General features: G+C 41.4%; 1 protein-coding gene across 7 annotated transcripts in view; it reads right to left on the reverse strand.

Annotated features, from left to right (window-relative positions):
- The window catches only part of PTPRK (protein tyrosine phosphatase receptor type K), a 388,545-nt gene extending 368,239 nt beyond the window's left edge, over positions 1-20,306 (reverse strand). For all 7 annotated transcript variants that reach the window (XM_064708032.1, XM_064708028.1, XM_064708031.1 and 4 more), the window contains exon 1: positions 20,058-20,306. In XM_064708032.1, coding sequence (XP_064564102.1) covers positions 20,058-20,169 — 112 coding nt within the window. In that variant the 5' untranslated portion in view covers positions 20,170-20,306. The remainder of the gene's footprint in view (positions 1-20,057) is intronic.
- Positions 20,307-21,265: the final 959 nt, after the last annotated feature.

Genomic DNA, 21,265 nt, shown 5'->3' on the forward strand with positions numbered 1-21,265 from the left:
TAACAATTTTGAAGCATTGCTTCAGCAATGCTTGAAAGGTTTCTTGTTTAATTAAGATGTTCCTAGAAACACAGGAGGGGAAATAAAATACCAATCTTCCTGAATATAATAAGCAGATTTTTTAATAATTTTTTTCTTCTAAAAATGCCAAATGCTCTATCAAATCGCCTTTCTCTCTACATTAGAAGCTAGCCTGAAAACAAAAACATTCAGATTTCTCATTTCTTTCCCTCCTTGTTCAAGTTAAGTATGTAATATCCATAACACACATGGCTCCACAGTGAACCGTGACTTCAGAATACTCACTTGACAATGAAGAAAGCCCCAAGGTCTGTATTTGTAGGAATAAAGCAGATCATACTAATCTGGCTCTAGGAATTTCAAGACTGGTATCATATTGCAACTGGCTACCCACTTGAACATAATTTCTCCTCAGGTTTTTCTTTCTACTTGAACTGCCAGCAGTGTTAACTCATTCAAGCAGCACACATTACCACTACAGAACACTAGGAAAGCTCAGGATCCTACAAAGAACAACCTTCAAAACATGAAACTAAACAGAATTTAAATTTAATTAGTTTTGACATCATTCTAAACAAACCCGTCTTCAGCTAGCAATTTGGAAGCCTACCCAATATATTTGAAATTATTTTACAAATGCATGTTTGAAAGCTAAGGAGTTTTTTTTTTATTCAAAATAGCAAGCCAAAAATGGGATAGATTTTTCTTGTGAATGAGAAGTTTTAACTGGAAACCACAAAGTTTATGCTAATTGGTTTGGGTAGTCCTGAAGTAGTCACTGAATGGGGTTGCTTAACTTTCCTAAGCACAGTCAGTTTAAAAAGAATAATCAAGAAAAACCCTTTAGAGTTGAATCATTTTCTCAGAAATTCCAGGAAACTAAAACTAAAACGATGTTCAATAAGATGTAACACTGCCAGTATTTGAGAATGGGATTCAAAGGTCTAGGCCATAAGTAGTGCTTTAACATTTTCTTCCTACTTCTTTTAAATCTTGGAGAGGGGGAAAAAATACAGAATAATAATAAGAAAAATGAAAGCAGCTACTCTACTAGACACAATCTCTTTGTTTTGGTGCTTCCACTGTTTGTTGGCTTCTCATACTTTCCTCATTTTCATTAATATTGTGGCATTTCCTATTTAAAAAAGCATCTGAATCATCAGTGTTCCTGAATTTTTGAATGGCAAGGAGTGATCATCAATAATGTATCGTACAAACAAAAAAGAAAAAAAATAAACCATATCTGAGTCAACAGTACTATCATTTCAATGGGAAATGTTATGAGTAACCAATGGGAGAGAGGGTTTTCCCTTCACCTAAAACAACTTCAGCTCCTGATCTTCTCAAAGCAGAACTTTAAAGCAAACATTTTGTGATTATCTCTGTATTTGCCCTCAGCATATATTTTCATGACAACAGGTTGCTAACCTTCTACAGTTTTCCAGAGTGTGCATCAAACTCTTAATCAGAATGAAAATACAGCATGTAAAGAAGGAACAGAAAGTGACAAAGCAGGACAGTACACAATAATACACACATGAGATATAGAAGTGGAAGCAAAATCCTACAATCACAGCTGCCTCAAAGGTTAATGTTATGTAGGCCTGAACTAAAAGCACTTTAAATGAAGGACTGTTCCTTCAAATGCAGTAGAAGCAATATTAACTAATTTACACTGGATGATCTCTACATGTAGCACGCATCCCAGAGCAGAAGGCACCTTGTCCACAGAAAATTGCTGAAGAATTCTGTGCTGGCTAAGTGAAAGAAAACTCAATCCACTCTTTTAATTTTCTAGTTAGGCACTAAGAAACACAATAGCCAATCAAAATTACTTACTTGGATATTAATATTTTACACTGAACATGCAGAAAATTACTACAAAATTTTGAACTGATCTTCTATGAAACAAAAACATCTATATTTCTGGAATGAAAGATTGTTTTCATTTCAAATTCTAAATTCACAAAATTCATCACTCAGTTTATCATATGTTAATAAAAATATACAAACAGGTAACTGCTTTTCCCAAATACCAAATAGTCTGAATATATTAGCTCAAAAAGTTTTGACAATATGAATTAAGCTTGTTTCACGAATACCAATATACATCACATCAAACACATGATGCATAAAGCTGTTATTCCGTGGGTTGTTTGAGTTTGAGGGTTTGGGAGGGAGGACATGTTTTTCTTGGTAAGCAGAAGCTTGTATCTTGGTTTTTAACCATGAGAAGGTTTCCTGTAACAACTTCAGAGCACACAGCTTCAAGCAGACTTAAACTAATCCCTTCCAGAATCTGCCGGCACAGCGTGCTCGCTGCCTGAGCTCCTGCTGGATTGCTGAAAGCAGCTGAAGGAGTTAAATCCCCCCTTTGCTCAGCAGAAGCACAGCCCCCTCCCTGGCAGGAGTAAGGCCATCCACTGTGGTCACAAAGGACTAAACACACTTCCCTCTCCATGATCTGCATCTTGGTTTCAAGCTCTGACCCGGATTATTGGAGCAGACAGTCATGGATAACAATTCCTTAAATTGCCCCAAAACAGATCACTAGATGCCTTGGGGACCTTGGCTATCTGAAGTATTTCTGAGGCTAAAGCCAAGGTTTCTCAAAGAAAGCACTACACAAACAATAAATCAGTCTTGCTGATAGACCTTAATGCCATAACTTTAGTAAAGTGACTGCTGTTTGTTAGGGACACCCCTTCTTACACACCTCCTTTTGTGATAACTTTAAAAATAGGCTCGTACTAAAAGCTATGCAGTCTACACAGCTCAACTTGAACAAGCACAATATATCATCTGAGTACATGCTTATTCTCAAGTAAATTCACTGCAGAACCTCAAAAATGTACCTCCCTGATATACTGAGGAGAAAGGTTTAACAGGGCCTTCAGAGACTTCCCAAAAGAGAAGGATAAAACTGAAGCTCAACATTAAAAACCAGATTTGATGTTTATGCTCAGCAGAGCAAGGAAGGGCTGAATCATGTACCCACTGTATTTTAATCTTGACAAAAAAGTGCTTGTGTATCATAGGATGAACTATTGGAACAATGAAAATTAGTCTAAATTATCTTTAAGTTCATTTTATTTCACTTTGAAAAACTTTGAAAACCTTTCTTCCCAGAATTAGTCTACTTTAATCCAATTTACCGTAATCCATTCCTAAGGTGAATTATACTAAACTGAATTTTAATACGACATTTTAATACTGAATGAAAGCAACCCACACAGAATTTTAACATGATTTAACTAAACGGTTTTAAATTAATTTTTAATTTGAATTTATTTGATTTGACCTTATTGTCACATATGGACACATCACCTTCACAGGTGCTTCAAGAAATGATCTGATAACAGAGAGAAATTTTTCTAGAAACATTTTTATGACAGGCAGAAAACTTCACATAAGGTGTCCTCTGTGTTGGAAAGGGAGTGTTTTACTTCACCACCTCCTTTAAGAAGCCAAGGGTTAAACAGGTTTAAGGGGTTTTACCTCAGCAAGCATTGGACACAAGTGTAAGATGCTTCTTTTGTGGAACAATGGAAATCACATGGAAGAACTTCCAGACATCCTCTTACTAGGAGAGAGGTACTTTCCAAAAATTAGTAGCAAGAAGTCAAACTCCAAATCTTTGCTGTCTTCATGCTTGACTTGCAGCATGAATCAAGTTTGTAAATGAGTTTGCATGCAGAGCATAAATCTTGCCCAACTCACAGAGTTATGGGGGGGAAGTAAAAAAAGCAAAGAAGCCCATGTGCTTCTGCAAACCCATTCCTGGGTTATTTGTGAATGTATCATTTCACAAAAGAAAAAAAAATCCAGTCTGGCTGCTCAGAGAAGGAGCAAAGGTTATGAAAAAGTCTCTCTGGAGCAGAGACCAGCCAGCCATTCTGCCAGACTGGAGCACTTTCAACCTGCATTGACCTGTTCCCACACCCCATGAAATTGCAGGCTACACTTCTCCTGGAATCAAAGAAGAGTTGCTTGTAAGACACCTCTGGAGGCCATCTAGGCCAAATACCCCCTTCAAAGTAGAATTATCACCAAGACTATAACATCAGCCACAGCTTTGTCTAGCTGAGGACTGAAAGCCTCAGTGGACAGGGGTTGCCCTGGGCAGTCTCTTCTGCTCCACCACCCTCCTACACACAAGCAAAGTTTTATAGTGCTCAAGCTGAGCCTCCTAAGCTGCAATTTGTGTCTACTGCCCCTTGCTGTATTATTTACTGCTATCAAAGAGATCATCTCTGTCATCTCCATAAACACCCTTCAAGTTCTTGCAACCTCCTGTTAAGATTATCCCCTTACTCTTCTTCATCTTGAGACTAAACAAGCCCAGCTCCCTTCATGTGCCCCTTGGAGATCACACCATCTAGGTCACACCATCCAGGCCCAAACCTCAGTAACTTCCCAAGAGACTTCAGCTTCTCCATATCCTTCATGACCAGGGAGAAGGCAAGAGGCACAATTCCCAACAAAATACTCCAGACATACCTCACCAGCACTGAGTAGTGGGGCAGAGCAGCTTGCCCCAATCTGCTGGCTACAGTCCTCTCAGTGCAGTTCAGTATGCCATTCACTTTCCTCAGAAAAACAAAACATTCACTAAAAGCCCCACCGAAGCAAACAAACAAACAAAATCAAATAAACAAAACAAAACAAAAAAAAATCCCACATGTATACCCAGCCAGGTATCAACCACAAATCCCTTTCTTGCAGGGCATCACCCAGCCACTATCCAGCCTGTACCCACAGGTATTCCTGCTGCCAAGATTGGCCCATGCACTGATGTTCTTGGTCCACACAAGTTCTTGGCCTCCACAAGTCCATTCAAAATTAAATCATCAATCCAAAGCTATTCTGTCTTGCATAAATATCCCATGTTACCTGATTACCACAGCAGAAGAAAGAGATACCGCGACTCACTTTGTAAATTATGCCATTTCAACAACAGACAGCCCCCAACAGAACCAGAAGCACCAGGTCATCCTTCATTAAAAAACTGGCATTGAGAGTGGAATAAATGGTAGTGTAGATATTGCTACTATAACATGAATTACAATTACACTTTTCTTTTGAGTGCCTGGTAAAACACACACCTTTGATAGCTGACATTCACATGACTTCTAGCCAAAGCAAACCTATACACCTGCAAGATGTGATGCTAAAAACTGGGGATGCAGGCAAAGATTCAAAATTTTTCTTCATCATCAGATATACCCAATGTGCAACCAAATATATCTCATCTGGATTTGTATTTTGAGATGATTAGTTTTATCTACTTCCACTTCCCCTACTTGTGTGAAAAGTCACTAGGAGAACTCAAAAAAAGGGGGGGGGGAGGGCAAGTGTTAAATACTGTGTTTAACTGAACTGCTAAACAAAAAATATTCCACTGTTTTCTAACAGATAAACTCTGAAAAGATTGCACTTCTTTCCTTCTAAAGGGCAATCTCATCTCAAACTCCATGCTTTTGGGAGCTGTTGCACTAACAGAAGTAGGGGGAAAAACTGTCTTGTATGTCAATAATGACATCAATCCCCCATAGTTTAATCAGAAATCTGATCTGCTTATTAGTTACCATGTAAGGAAGAAGATTAAATATAAGAAGAGTGAACTTGCCACAATATGCTTTGCAACATTAATAAAACATTCAATAATAGTTTTGTTGCTAAATCTGCTAAAGTAAAATGTTCAAATGACCTTGGAAGAAATCTATTTGACAGCAGAGCATAAGTCTCTGATAGAAAGTCAAGGCTACTTCTTATCCAAGTCCTATAAGATGATCTGCTTGATATAGAGAATGAATGTTTATCTTCTTTGCAAATCACATTTTCCTTAGTCTGTGTGGTATTAATCTCCATGGGGGCGGACACCTCCAGGAAGGTGCAATGGTTCATCTCCTGATTCTGGTCAATTCCTGTTTTAATCTCATTTCCAGGTCTCACTCTTCACACATAGTCAGATATTAAACCCTATAGGGGCAGACATCTCAGCTGGCCTTAGCACACAGCTTCCCCCCTTCCGGCCAATTCTTATTTTAACTCTAATTTCCTATGATTTACATTCAATTTTCAAATATAATATCTTCTGCTTAATTTTTATCAACAAGTCTTCTCTCTTTCCCTCCCTCCCCTACCTCTTTTCAGAGATTTTCACAGGCAAAACTGCCCATTTGGTCCCTTATATTAACCACTTCTCTCAAAATCATTGTGATGTTACTGCCAGGTTGAGATGTTATGGGTGTCATTACCATCAAACACACTGGCAACGCTTGCCTTATTAAGGACTAGTTCTCTCAGTGTGGTATAATTTTGTGTAGCCTTGCTTCATATAAAATTTCACTTACCTCATAACCTCATACCTAGGTGACAAACTAGGATATAGGCTAGAACATAAGAAATTAAAGCGTAATGCCTTATTGTACACTTTCCAATTGACAGTCAAGGCTGTATCCTAAATGAGGGGTGTAGGAGAACAGAAACCACAGGAACATCATGAGGCAAAAGTATTTCAGGTCTCTCAAATAATAGTATCATAATGGGCAACACAATCTCAGAGAGGAAAACAGAACCAGAGGCCTTTAGCCTGCCTGATATCTGCCTCAAACATTTGGAGACCAATCTTTGCTCTTCCCAGCAAATATAAAGCATTGTTTGAATACAGTGTTTAATTTCACTATCTAAACATGCTTTCAGTTTTCCCTGACAGGTTAGCTTCTCAGTCTTGAAAACACTCATCACTAAATCAACACGTCGTCATCATCTTCATCTCTTATTTGTTCATCACTTGAGAAACCTACTAGCCAAACATTTAAAACCACAACAGAGAGGCATGTTTATGAAAAGGGCAAGAGACGCAATTTCAAAAATATTGCTACTTTTCCAGAACATATTCTTCAGTTTTTTGTCCCATTGATTTTTATACACTGCCTAGCAGAGGGCCTGTCTAGTCTCTTCCTTTTTTTTTTCCTTTCTTTTTTCTTTTTCTCTTTTTTTTTTAATAAGCTGTACCTGTATTTGGAATTTGGTTCAAAAGACAAGGAAGATAAATGCCTTGATTGCCTCATTCACCATTAATTTGTTTCTTAGCACAGCTGCTGTACTGATGTGAACTTCACCACCACAGTCAGAGACAAGCACACCAGAAGCTCCATGTCTGAAATGCTCCAACAATTCTCTGGGAATTGATTCAAAGTCAGTAGACTATGTACCATGAGATCCTTGGGAACCCAAAACACCAGAAAAAAGGACCCTACAGGAGAACACCACAAAATCTGAGGTAACCCTGCCTGGCTGCACCACTTGCAATATTCTAAGTGTCTCACTGTCTCTCAGGCTTCAATTCAGCAACCAGCATCTATTGCACTAAATTGCTTGTCAATGCAGATACAGCCATAGTCTGTCTAAGACACAGCAAAACAGAATTGCCCTGACAGGTACTAGTGTCACAGATAAAACTGGCAAGATCCTTCTAACTTCTTGCTGAAGCAGCTCATAAGATTCCAAGAGCAAAATACAGTGCAGCTAAGTGTGTAGACAACTTTACTCAAACATAACCTTACTTTGCCTTTGGAAATTATCTTTTCACTGTTTCCATTCACAGACATTCAAGTTAAAAGCTTGAATTAAAAAAAGGATGACTTCCTAGTTATGCAAGTCTTTCATTCCAAAGTTTTTGGAAAGCAAGCTGAAATACACTTCAGAACACTTTTCCAACCTTTGACGTCATTAAATTTTACCGTGCATTTGCATTTTCATACATGGTGGTTATTGTTGTCTGTCTGTTTAGCTGCTGTCTTCTGCAGTCCATGAGCCAGTTTTCAAATGCTAATTACAGTCCCCCATTAAGAATATCTTTTTTGCCCATGCATTTTATCTCCTGCTATTATAACATTTCATCATGCCAGAATCCATAAATTGTGTCTGAGAACAAGCTAGTCTGTGTCTTAGGTAAACTGATCAATCATATATGAAAGAAACCAAAAATACTCCAGGGATCTAGATGTATTTATATATTTTACCATGCATAAACACATTCATCAAACAGCCAGTGGGTCTATTTATGAGCTATACATCAATTACTGAACATTTACATAGAAGATACAATCATTGGTAGTTTATCTTTTATACTGCTAAAGGCAAATCCTCCTAATTACAACTTATTTAGCCAGAAGTTTTTAATATGTGCAACTCTGATGTTCTTAATGTTGTTACATTTTCTCCACTTTTTCCCCTAACAGATTACAGAAATCCTGAGGTTCAATCGCACTCTTTTTCCAAGTTGTGTTCTGAACTGCAAAAGTATAAGTAAATAGCAACTTCTCTGGGCCTAAACACAGCAAAAGTAATCTTTTATAGAAGGACCCATTTTGCTTAAGCACCGAGACCACATACTGCCTGCTCTTTCTTAATTCTTATCCAAAGAAATGCAAATATATTCAGATGCTTAATTACTGTAGTTGAGATATAGTAAACAAGCAGATAAGAGAGAATGTAAAAGAAGGACAGGAAGAATACTATGATAAACAATACACAATCATCTTGGATGCAGAATGTCTCAAAAAAGGATTAGGAAATAAAAAGAAACCAGTTTTACCTGGATTCCTTGACAGGACCTTTTTAATATAGTAAACAAGAAGACAAAGATACCCTGATCTGGGAGTTTAAAAAACCCACACCAATAACACAAAAGCTAAGCAGACACTTGGAAGAAACTGGAGAATTATCAAGAAAGTCGCCAAAACCCCCTGCCTACCCATAACTCAGTCTTAACTAAGAAGGTATTCATCCCACAGGCAGGTAGGCTGGTTTGTTTTTCTGACCTCTTTCACCTGGCAAAACACTCAACCTACAGTATGAGCAGAGCTGTTTAGAATTTTATGTATTACTGCCCACAAATCTGTTAGTGTAACAAGATAATGATAAAATAGGAGTTATTCCTAAAGTACTAAAAGCTGAAGAGCAGCAACAAGGATGGGCTTATCGTCCTTTCATTCTAAGTTCACATTTTTTGTCTTATAGAGAAAAAAAGGCATCCTCTTCATTCATGGCATAGTACTGAAGAAACCCATCAACTTCAAGATTTCTGCAATGGATTCACAAATCCCTTTTGCCCATTCTTAATTTTACACTTTCTTCTTCAAATCTATTTTGTTTACACAGCTGAAATGCTGCCACTGTCACAGGACTCAATCAATCCTCAACCATAAGACAGAAAATGATGTGGAAGAACATGTAAGAGGACTTGGGATCTTTATGGTTTAAGACTTATTACAAAATTGTGATCCCAGTACTTAATGTTGTCCTCCAACAAATATGAGAGCAGTTGCTTTTCCTTTAAGGACAAAGGAGTAGTGCACTTATGCTTCCCTTTTAATTCACAAATCAAAGTAAGATTATGTTGTTTTCCCATTTTCAAAGTGTTATTCCAGGCAAGAAATTCTCCAAGACTACTTTCCACTACAGCTTTGTTGCAAGCACTACACAAGCAGTGCCCAGGAAACAACACTTTGTAAGAACTTAACAAACTGTCTATTAGGTAATCAACATCAGTACTGTTGAGCACTTCAAAAGTGAATAAAATTGCTATTTTATTAGGGAAATAAATAAACATTTACCAGCTTCATTCAGTTGTGTGTCCTCTGGGGACTGACTAATATACAAACTCAGTAAATTTGAGCATTTTCTTTGGCTTTTGCTTCCACTTGCTAGTGCTGAGGGGTTTTTTAGGTTCAGGTTCACAATGCAAATGCTTCACATCCAAGTGCAGTGGGAGTTTTTTGTTGTTTTTTAATCACATATGCACTTCCACTAAAAGACAATTTTCTAATTCTGTCAACTTCTTCATCACAGAATAAGACTGGCCCATTAATTATTTAAGGCTGCTTTTTACTTAATAGCTGTTTAAAGAGATGGATGGTCAAAATTATTTCCCAGAAACTCAAATTATCTAGTGCTTGTTTTCATTCCCATTTCCATGCTTAAGCAGAGAGAGATGTTTATGCTTAGCATCTGGATACTATCACTATGCAAGCAAAGAAATCCAACAGATTATTCCAGTACTCCTAGGGTCTGCAAATGCCATTATTAATCACAAATGCTACTCTTTCAGGTTCACAGCCTCGTCACATAGCCCATAAAGCTCAGACCAAGGATTTTAAAATACATGCTTTCTGTCAATCTGAAAGTAAAGTACTGACTTCCCTCTTCTGAATGCTCATAAAGAACATCTGTGCAGTCTCTCTAAACGAGAGCATAATCTTGCCCTTCCAAAATGCTGGTGATTTAACTCAGCTCCTTGATCAACATTTGACAGAAACACCAATAAATCACCAAAAGGATTGAGTATTTGGAGTACAAACCAAAAAAATACAGATAAGTGAGCCAGAGGGATCAACCACCACCCCCAAAAAAGCTGTTTAGCATATCCATTTCAATGCCTTTAAAACAACCTACAAACCGAGTCTGGTAGTTAACTGCTGCTGTGCAGACAACAGGATACACAGACTGGCCAGGAGCTCTCTCATCCCTGGAAAGAACTGCAGACCTGGAAGCACTTCATACCTTCAACATGAGTCAGAAGCAGTTGTTAACCTATCCTACAGTACTTAACCCAGTCAGCATTCAGGTATTTCAAATGAAAGGAGAAAGAAGGGGAAAAAAGGGGGGGAGGGGGGAGGAAAAAACTACTGTGAATAACACAACACCTAGGAATGCAACACTTTCCCACTTATGTAAGAAGAATCAAAGCATTAAACCATTAAACTGACTTTATCAAAGGAAAAAGTCAACCACAGTGGCTAATAACAGCATATAGAGTAAGTAACTACTAACAGAAGTGGTTGAAAAATATTAAAAAGTTAAAACAAAAACCAATTTGATTACCAACTTCTCACTTCCAGGTTTCAGCCACCTCAGTCAGGAAAAAACCCCACCTTTAAATCTCTACATGCTGTGACATTACACCCATCTATTTAGCCTGTGTCTACCAGGGAAATTATAATCCCTCTCATTACCAAGCTTCTTTTCAACTGATTCAGAAATCCAAATCATTACACGCTAAGGGTTTTGCTCTCACCTGGAAAATGTGTGTCCACCCTCACATACCTACTTACGTTCTTATAAGTAAGTAGAGCAAGGACATGAAGGATTTTGTTTGTGGTCGGGGCTGTGAATAGTTTGTCATGCTGTCTGAAAAGAAAGGTAGCAAGAAAGGAAAGCCAACCCCGCAGAGATTTACAAATGCAAAAAACTTAATATAAATAGACCTTTTGCACTAAACAAGACCACACACACAAAGTATTCATATGTTGAAGAGCTGGCAAGCCTGTGGAATGAGTTTGCAATTTCTAGTATATTCACAAATTGAGTCAGGACTGATTGCTTGTAAAAACTAACTGCAAAAAGAATATTTGTTTGGCTTTTCTGAATTGACTAAGGAAAAGACCATTTTATTGCATTTCTGCCATGCGAGATTGGAAAGCCTTTTTTAAGTGGAAATTTACTAGCCTGAAAAGTGAACGTGGAATGCACCAAACAACGTTGTCACATCAACAAAGACAGATACAGCTAACCAAAGGAGCACACAAAAACTTCATGAAAAGTGATATTTACACTCAACTATTTATTTATACTGTTTATACTTTAACCATTCTGAGTAAGGAATCTCATCTACCTTCCTTCACTTATGGCACAAAACTAACATTAAACTCTTCCAACAAAACCCAAGGAGAGCCAAGGAGATTTAAAAAGGAGTGGGAGGAAGGTGTTGCAAATGCTGGTTTAGGGTCACTTAAAGATTCACCCGCCTGGGGCCGGGCTGGGGGAGGTGGGAGGGGGATGCACCACCACAGGGACAAGGAGTGTGAGAACAGTGGGGAAAACGACAATCCACTTCTTTCTCCAGGTATGGGACTGACCTTTTGGTAATTTCGAGACTGCACTGGAGTTTTCTGTTTATTTAACATTCTTTTTAAATCAGCGCCATTATCTTCTCTGGAAAACTTGTGACAAATAGCACTGAAGTTAACACAACAGTGCTTTGGTGTGTACTGCCTACCTAAAATACATATGATACTCAGACCTGAGAACACTAATTGGAGAGATACCTGAAAAAAGTATATTTTCAACTGTAAAAATGCATTTCTTTTAAGGAATCAGAAGCTGAACAAAATATAAGCCTGCCTTTGGTATTTTTATAAGAAATCATTCCTTTAAATTATTTTGACTAGAGTGATGGCAGTCAGCACTGACAACTTAGTCAAGAACTCAGTCACATTTCTTCAGCACTCTCATGGCTGATAAGTGCTTTCACATTTACAAAGAACAGGCAAATAGGGTGACACTGGGAGAACCAAGACGGCTGATACCATTTTGATCTTACTCCAGCCTAATACCACAGAGATATGATACATATATAATGGAGTGTCAAAACATAAAATCAGAGAATTTTTCTAATAAGTAGCAACAGGTCAACTCTCTGCCAGGTCTTGTAATTTTAATTTTTCACTGCAGTGAAAAAGACAAAAGCAGTCTAAAATTTCAGTGCTTCAATAGCCTTTTCTTTTTTACTTAAAACCATGTCATTTTAAACCAGCAAATATCATAAACCACACTATAGGACTCACAAAGGAACACAACTTCTATCTGGAAATAGTAATACAAAAAATAATTCAAGAAGTCAGTTATCCAGTTTGCAAAAAATTAACTCTGAGCAGTTTTTAACTCATGTGAACTACAGCCACAATTATTCTTCATAGTATTTTTCTCTTCTGGTTAATATTCATCAGTCATTTTCACTGTTACGGAGCAAGTGTTTACACACAAAAGAAAGTACACAACTCCACCTCAAAATAAATTGAATAACCAGGGTGTAATAATTAGAATGAACATACCATAACTTAATTGCAACAGAACTTGAGTTTAAAGTGTTCAACAGTGTCTCATAAGTCAGTAGAATTAATTTCATGACATGGTAGTTGAGAAATGGCCTCTTTTGCTACTCAATTAATAAACATAATCACATGTTTTTAGTAAGTGCCAACAGAAGTAAGTGACTTTCTGACAAACTGAAAGGTCCAATCTTTCATACACTAGCTAACAAAAATAACCTCATATTACCTTAGTACTAGGCAAAGAATTGAATTTTTTCACAGCACCAATCCTCAAGAAATTAAATCCCTCAAATCTTTTAGTTAAAATGCAAACACAGCTTTCAACTACATGGCTTCCTAGTTAGAGCAGACTAAGTGACTCAAAACTACAAAGCTGGTATGCACTGTAGGTGACTGCAGCTGGGTAGTTTGCATAGTTTTAAACTACTGGTTTAAAGCCACCTGCAGTCAAGTCTTACCCGGAAGCAGCACAAGGTAATGACCTTTCTGACCTACAAAATTATGTGTAGAAGGATTTTATACTCAGCCAGATGATATGAAATTGTCACCCTTACTGCTGCCCAGCTGGCTCACTCTGGCCTTTAAAAACCAAGGCCATTTTTCTCCTTCGACCAACATTCATGTCTCATGAGCAATCCTATTAAAAACCCCCAGAGGATGGTCAAGTACAGATCATGCATGGAAAGATGTGAAATCACAGAAACTAGCTTTAAACCAGTTCCTGCTGTGCCACAAACTGGGTGTCACAACATCCTCTAATTCTAGCTGTGTATCTAGGTGTCACCTCCACCAAGTCCTCTATTGCTTGACATCACAATTGCTCTCTACTAAGTGTTAAGAATAGGCCACTCCTTGTTTACACAATTATATAATAAATGCTTTAGTTATGTATTATAAGAAAAGAACACATTTAAGCCCAGCTTACTCAAAGCTGCATGTCAGAAACACTTGCATAATGCTGTCATCTGTTGGTGTGCAGTCAGCCAGAGCACAGCCTCAAAAACCTTCTCCCAGCCTAGCCCCTTCAGCTCCAGAGCACCAGGCCTCTCTTCCCCTCAATCCATGTCCTCCTGCCTGTTCTTTGTCCTTCCTTGGGTGGATGAAGTGCTGGCATGGTGAGCAGAGCAGAGATCTGGTGTGACTCAAACCACTGCCAGGTTCACCTCACATGAGCTGCACTGTGATGGCGGCTGTCAAACCCAGCCTTCCCACCATCAGCCCCCATCCTCCCTTATGTCAGGTTTAGGTGGCTGCACACCTGCCAGTGAACTAATAGGAAACTAATCCCAAGCCCCATCCTCCCTTCAAGGAGATTCACAGAAAGCTAAACCAGCTCATCCAGAGGCCACTTGGCGGCCAGACCTAGCACAGCCAAAGACCCGAGAGCCACTCAAGTGATAGAAATGCCCCACTCTGTGGCAGCAGTAATTTAAATCAGCTTAATAGCATAGGCAGATTGCAAATGAAGCTCCAAATCAGAGCACACACTTCTGGGAGCAGCACTACAAAGACATCTTTCCGTGACAATGATAAGACAGACGGGATTCCATCAGCACCTGAAAACACAAGGTATGCCCTAATTGACTCAGCTAAGAGAACTGAGGTTGTTTTTTTGGAAGCTTCTTATTACACATTCAACAGGATCTGTGTTACAAAAAGAAGAGCAGAGATTTCACCAAAATAGTTGCTGTCACTCAGTCACATACCTGAGAGGTGAGATGACCTGGAGGATTAAATGACTGGACAGAGATCACAAAGGCTCAAGAGCAAGAAGCAACACTACAGCAGTGCTGCAGATCTCTTTGCATGTCAATCCAGAAACAGCCTATCTTTACATGCAAGAGGCATGGATAAATTCCTTTAAACTCACTTGTACTAACAAGAGCATATGAAGAAAGAGAAAGAGGAAAACCATAGTGGTAAGCATTAAACTCTCCCAAACATCCAACATGAGGTCACAGGTTCTTCAAGAGCTTGGCTCAAAACCTCTCCTTCCTCCAAAAGGGCTGGTTAAAGACTCTCTCCTTCCCAAGAGTCCTGCTGTCCACTGGCACAGCAGCCACTCCACAACTATCATTTAATGCAATATCTCAGCTCTTCAGTAATGAAATAGTTCCATAAAAGTGTCAGCTCACAACCAGGAGTGGAACAAATGGTCAAAAAAAGCCAAGCAAATGACAGGAATGATCACACTACGGATAGGGAACAGAAATCATTATTAAGCACTATATAAATCCATCAGGCAGCTGTCACATGGATGCTCTGAGCAATGTAGAACTGGAACAGAAAAAGAAGGCTGATAAAGGATAAAAAGAAGATATGGAATGATAGCTTCACAGAAGGTGGCTACAACTGGACTTTTCCGACTAGAAAAGGAATAGTTGAAATAGAGTGGAAAAACCCTGTGTGGAATGAAGAAAGTAAAATGGGAGGAATTTTTATTCACATTATTTTCATACAAGAGCTAGAATATATGAAATACAACAAGCTATTTCAAAAAACAAAGGACAGCAGCTGTTTTCACACAACTTATAGATTCCTTACCACAAAGCAAGATAAATGCTAAAAGCATAGAGGCTGAATACATCATTAGGCACAATCTTGGTTACACAGTCCACTTACAGTAAAAAATACCATCACTCTGTCACTGTGGCAATGACAGTACTCAGAGGAAGTCACTCACCTTGCCCAAAATGCCTGTCCCCAAGTGCCCACCATCAGAGACTGGATACTGGACAGGTGGACCTTTCACCTCATCATGTGCAGATTTCTTACCCCCACCCTTGGGATTTTTAAATTTTTATTTATTATTCTAAGTAGACCCTAAATAAGAGCAAGACACTTTCCTTGTTTAAAGGCACACTCTATATCTCACTACCACACTAATCAAACAGGACTGTGATTCTCAGGCAAAAGGAACTAATTGGGACTTCCGGGGTCATTGTGTTCTGGGTGTTTTCAATTTCACATGAATCAGTTCAGGTCCAATTAGAAAATTTATATCTGTTGTACAATATGGCACCTGAAAAGACAGATAGGCAAGTGATCTGTGAACCCACAGTGCCGTGGAAGGAGATTTCTATATAAAAAGGAAAACATTTGAGAAGGAAGTGATGAAAGCAGGAAAATAATTTCACTTCTAATTTCACTCATTTTCCATGTAATTTGTCAATATATTTTAACAGCTTGATGGGAAATAAGAAAGCTACTGCCAAGTTTCTTATACTGCTATGTTTCTTATATGCACACCTACCTGCACCAGTGTCTCTTGCATATCTTGCACATATGCAAATTGTATTACATTCAAGGTAAAATATGACTGAAGGGTCTTTTGCTGTTCTGGCAGCAAAGAGCTAATTTGAGTTCAATTACTTTAAAGTATTTTAAAATGTTTTCAAAGAGCTCTCAGTTTCTTCCACAATATGATTACAAACAATAGATATGCTGGTTAAAATTTTCGTATATTTCTCAGTAAGTATATTTAATAGAAAAAAAATAATATCTTCTACTTTATTGTATCAAATTTCTGAATCAGATACACTCCCAAAAACAGACTATAACTATTTTATCAGGGGAAGGGGAAAAGATTAACTTAGAAATATTTACTCTTGCATGTTAATTTGTGACACTAACTAGTTTGCATGCAAAATTCTAACTATTCTAATAAATTATTTGAACTCATAATTCTAATAAAGGATTTGAACTCATAAAACATCCAGTGTTTTTTATGCTTAACTGTCCCTATGGTCTGAAATACCACAGTTAAATAACTTCAGGTAAGCAGATGCATCTAAAGCTTTTATCCTCATATCTTTTATTTAGTAATTAAAAACCTCACACACTTGCACAGACACCATCAGAGGCAGAGCAATGCATATTTCTCTCAGCAGTTGACAAGACAGCAGCATTCTTCAAAATTTTTTTTAAAAATATTCCCTTTTTTCCCTTAAAAATTGAAAATATGCAAATTGCTAAAAATAAAATTTAAAAAAATATAAGTTTAAAGTGATTGAGTTGTGAAAACAAGTTGAACTTGTTCTTTATCGAACTGTAGGAGTTGCAGATGAAAGGAGGTGCTATATAAGGAATAGCTAGACTTCAACAGAGAACGCGCTGCCAAAACATTTTGGCCTAGATTCTGACAGGCACGCACCCAAGTTGAAGGGTCATGGAAAGCAGCGGTGTAAAGAAACAATCTACAGAGAGCAGAAAACATTACACTGCGGATTAGGGCTGGGCTGGGGAAGGGGGCAGGGGAGGAGGGCAGAGAGAAGTTGCTTGTTTGCTCGGGGCTTTTTTCATTTGAAATCTGGGGAGAAAAACAAAAGATACAATGTCTCGATTATGTGCGAAGGGGGCGGAGAAGATATACAAGCACAATTTCTAAGACAGCAACAAATGATAAAATGTATCCTGTTCTTTTTCCTAAGATTCTGTAGCTCCTTCTCATTTGCTTTCACGGAATATGTTAGAAGGAAGAACAGACGGCAAGCTATCACACACAGTTCCCGAAGAAGGCCAACTTTCAAAAAATTCATGCTCTGTAATTTGATTAGACCCTTAATAAACATGTCAAAGTTTTTATGAAGAATTCTGGATCTTGCTATCGTTCATGCTCAGAAGTAGCACAGAGCTCCATAAAAAGAAAATAAAAATCTAATTACAATGAGATAGAGATTTGTGAAAGATCCAGACTGACTTAATACCTTCATTAATGACAAAGGAAAATTAACAGTTTTCAATTCCTGCAATTCAGAGGAGAAGAATATTAATAAAAAGGGAGCTGAGAATTAGCTATGTTTAGTTTAACTTGGAAAAGCACAGGCTTTCCAAGCCGTGCTGAGCATCCTCACCTCACATATTCCAGTGAGGATGGTGGAAGGCAATCAAAGAAAGATGATTGCAAAACAGTACTCATGTCAAGCAATGGAGATGCCTAGGTATAAAACAGATGCTCCAGTGTGCACCAAACAGAGGGCTCTCACTGGGACAAGTGAGTTCAAACTTTTGTGTGTGCATCCACTAACACCAAAATAAAGAAGTTTCATCAACAGAATCACAAACACACACGCACACTCCTGGGACTGGCTTAGAGTAAGCAATGAAACAAAGTTTGTGGCAGTTATTAAATTCAGTAGGGCATAGCTCTACTTGTGGATATCAAATGTATTTAATAAGAGTGCAAGAACCATACCTTAAGCCAAGCCCAATGACAGAACAAGCCACTAGCAACTGTATTCCACTAAGCCTTCCAAAAGGTGTGGGGGTCTGCAATTAAAAAACCTCTGACTGGTGCAACACATCAGTATTCTTGATCCTTGGCAATAGAAACTAAAGTCTCTAGCTGCTGACATGCTATACACACCAAAAAAAAAAAAAAAGAGAAAAAAATAATCTTGTGTTTCCTAGATACAATTGTTTCACTCCTTGACAAGCTTCACCTACTCTGGTCAGAAGGATATTGTACATTCTTTTCCACTCGCCTAACACATACCCCACAGTACCAACCTGACTGCTTGTACTTGCAATTCAAAATGGGCTGCATGCCATGTTTCCAGCATGAAATACCACAGACCATATAAGTTATCAGAACTTCCTACTCTCCTTACACCAGTGAACAAGCTTATGAAAAATCTTTACGTAAGTGTTACCTTTGGTGTTAACATTAGTCTGATGAGTTTGGAGTAAAGCAAAAATCACTGGTCTAACTTAACTATGGTTTTGAATGAAAAGACATTCCACATGGGAATATTTTATTTTAGCTGTTCCTACAACATACCAGCTGTGTAGATGGTACATTTCCCTTCCCCCGGTAAAGGGCTCGTAGATGCTTACGTAAGTTTACAATTCTGATACAGGGGCATTAAATTATACACACCAAAGTCAGACACAAGGATGGATGTAATCTGGTCAGACCAGCACTCCTTCAGCATATTTCTTAATCGATGACATTTCAAACGTCTCAATTAAAAACTAATTTATGGGAGAACCAGGAGGAAAAGAAGAAAAGTCCCCGACTACACATCAGTCCTTTAAAGTCTCAAGAGTGTACATACTTTTATTAATAGCAGGTTTCAAATCAGTATCGTATGATAAAGATCTCAAATGCCTGCCCAACCGATGCACCCGATGCAATTGCAAGTACTATTCAAAGGGGGGGGAGGGAAGAAAGAAGAAGGAGAGCCTCAAGTCTATTTCAGCCAGTCAGTTAGTCCTTGGTGTAATACTTCACGCCGCAAACAATAAGAGCACGTTCACAATAAAGCCTCACTCAAGCAAACGAAGGGTGCTTCATAAACTACAGCGGAGCAGGTGGGGAGGACGGTCCGGCACACGAGTCCCCAGTGCCCCTCGCACCACCCCGGCACAGCACGGGAGATGCTGCCCCCTCCTCCAGGAGCGGCGGCTCCAGCGCCAGGCTCTCTGCCCCGAGGCTCCGCCGGGACCAACAACTCAGCGCCGCGCCGGCCGCAGCTCCCACCGCCCGGCCCCGCGGGCTTTCATTCCTCAAAACCCCGGGCGTTGGGCGGCCAGGGAGGAAGGGGCGAGAAATTTGCGGCTTTCACACATAACAGACGCGGACCCTGTCGGAGCTTTCCGTCCGGTTCCTCACCCGCCACTCTTTATTTAATGTTGGGAGGGGGATCCCGGTGCCCGCGGCAGCTCGTGTCTCCCCGCCCCACGCCGCGGGGCGAGGGGAGCGGCCGGGCTGCGCTCTCCGCGCCAGGCAGGGAAACGCCGGGGAAAGTTTGAGCGGGGGAAGGGGCGACAACAGCTCCAAGCCCGCCGGCACCTGGGACGCTGGCCGGGGGAGAGAAGGAGGAGGAGATGAGGAGGGGGTGTTTGTAAGGTGCCCGAAGCCCACGCTCTGCCCGCCCCTGAGAGCCCAGCGCCGGCAGCCTGCGCACACGCGTGGGTCGCCCGCCGCGCCCCGCAGAGCGGAGGGGTTGGGGGTGCGGGGCAGCCCCCCTGCAGCCCCACCGCCGCTCCTCGGGCGGGAGCCGGGTCCCTGAGCGTGCGGGACCTTCCCGGCACTCTCCCCTTCCTTCCCCTCCCTTTCCCGGCAGGCAGCCCGGGCACGGCGCGACCCCGCCGCGCCGCCCGCCCGTACCTGGGCGCCGAGCAAGAACTCACCTGCCGAGAGCTGGGCCCGGGCCGCCCCGAGCAGGGCGGGGGAGCGGCCGGCCAGCAGGGCGAGCGCCGCCAGCAGCCGCAGCGAGGCGGCGGCGCCGGCCCCCCTGCCCATGCCGACTTGCGGAGAAGTTTCTGAAAGAGGCCGGTGCTGCCCCGGCCCGCGGCGGCGGCGGGCGGAGCGCACCTCGACCGCCGCTCTCGCCGCGCCCCTCGCCAGGAGAGCCCCGCGCCGAGCGGCGCCCGCTGGCCCCGGGGCCGCCCGCTGGGGCAGCCGTCTGCGGCGCGACGAGCGCGGCGGTGGCACCGATTCCCCTCGTACTCCGGAGTTACTTTGCTGCCGGGCGAGTGGGGCGGGAGGGAGGAGCCGAGCGCGCACGTCCAACCCCCGCTCCACGGCACTTGGCACGGGAATGTGGGACTCCGGCCCGCAGCCCGGCGCGGGCGCAGCGGCGCCCGGCAGCGCCTCCTGCTGCAGGCGCGGCGGCAGCACCGGCTCGGAGCGGCGCTGCCCGGATCGCCTCCGCTCCGCTCGGATCGGCTTCCCCCGGCGCGGCTTCCCCTGGCACACTTCGGCTCGGCTCGGCTCTTCTCCGCCCTCTCCGGCACGGCGCAGCCTGGCTCAGTGCGGCTCCGCTCGGCTCGGCTCGGCACGGGAGCAGCTACAGGCGGTTGTGCGAGCCCCCTGCTCTCAAGCTCCCGCCTGAGGGAAACCTGCTGCTTCTGGAGGAGAAGGAGGAGAGGGGCGGAAGGGAGAGGGCGCCGGCTGAGCCGGCGGGGCGGGAGGTCGGGGCAGGGAGCGCGGCCGGGGGCGGCGGGTCTCGGGCGCTGCTTTCGGGGGACGGTCCCCACGCCGCCTCGGGCGGCATCTGTCGGCTCATCCCGCTCTTGGAAACGCAGTATGGACCGAGCGGCGAGCGTGGTGTTATGAGAGCGCATCAAACAGCCTGGCTGTATCCTCGAGTCAGGGTTCGTGTTTTTGCTTTCTTTGGCAACACTTGCCTGGCTCCTAACGCCAGTAAAGGCTTATTGTTCTCAGTTGGAATGGTAATAAACAGTATTGCCATTATCCTATCATTTCCACGCGTGATCACTATCTGACCTTTCAGACAGGTCTGTGTGCAGCTGTGCGACTCTGACACCCGTGGGCTGTGACAAAGGATACTCTCTCCTGATCCAGACCCCAGGTATGCCCTAGAATAAAGGCCTTG

Source organism: Zonotrichia leucophrys, chromosome 3, assembly GCF_028769735.1.
Source record: "Zonotrichia leucophrys gambelii isolate GWCS_2022_RI chromosome 3, RI_Zleu_2.0, whole genome shotgun sequence".
NCBI classification, from domain to species: Eukaryota; Metazoa; Chordata; class Aves; order Passeriformes; family Passerellidae; genus Zonotrichia; species Zonotrichia leucophrys.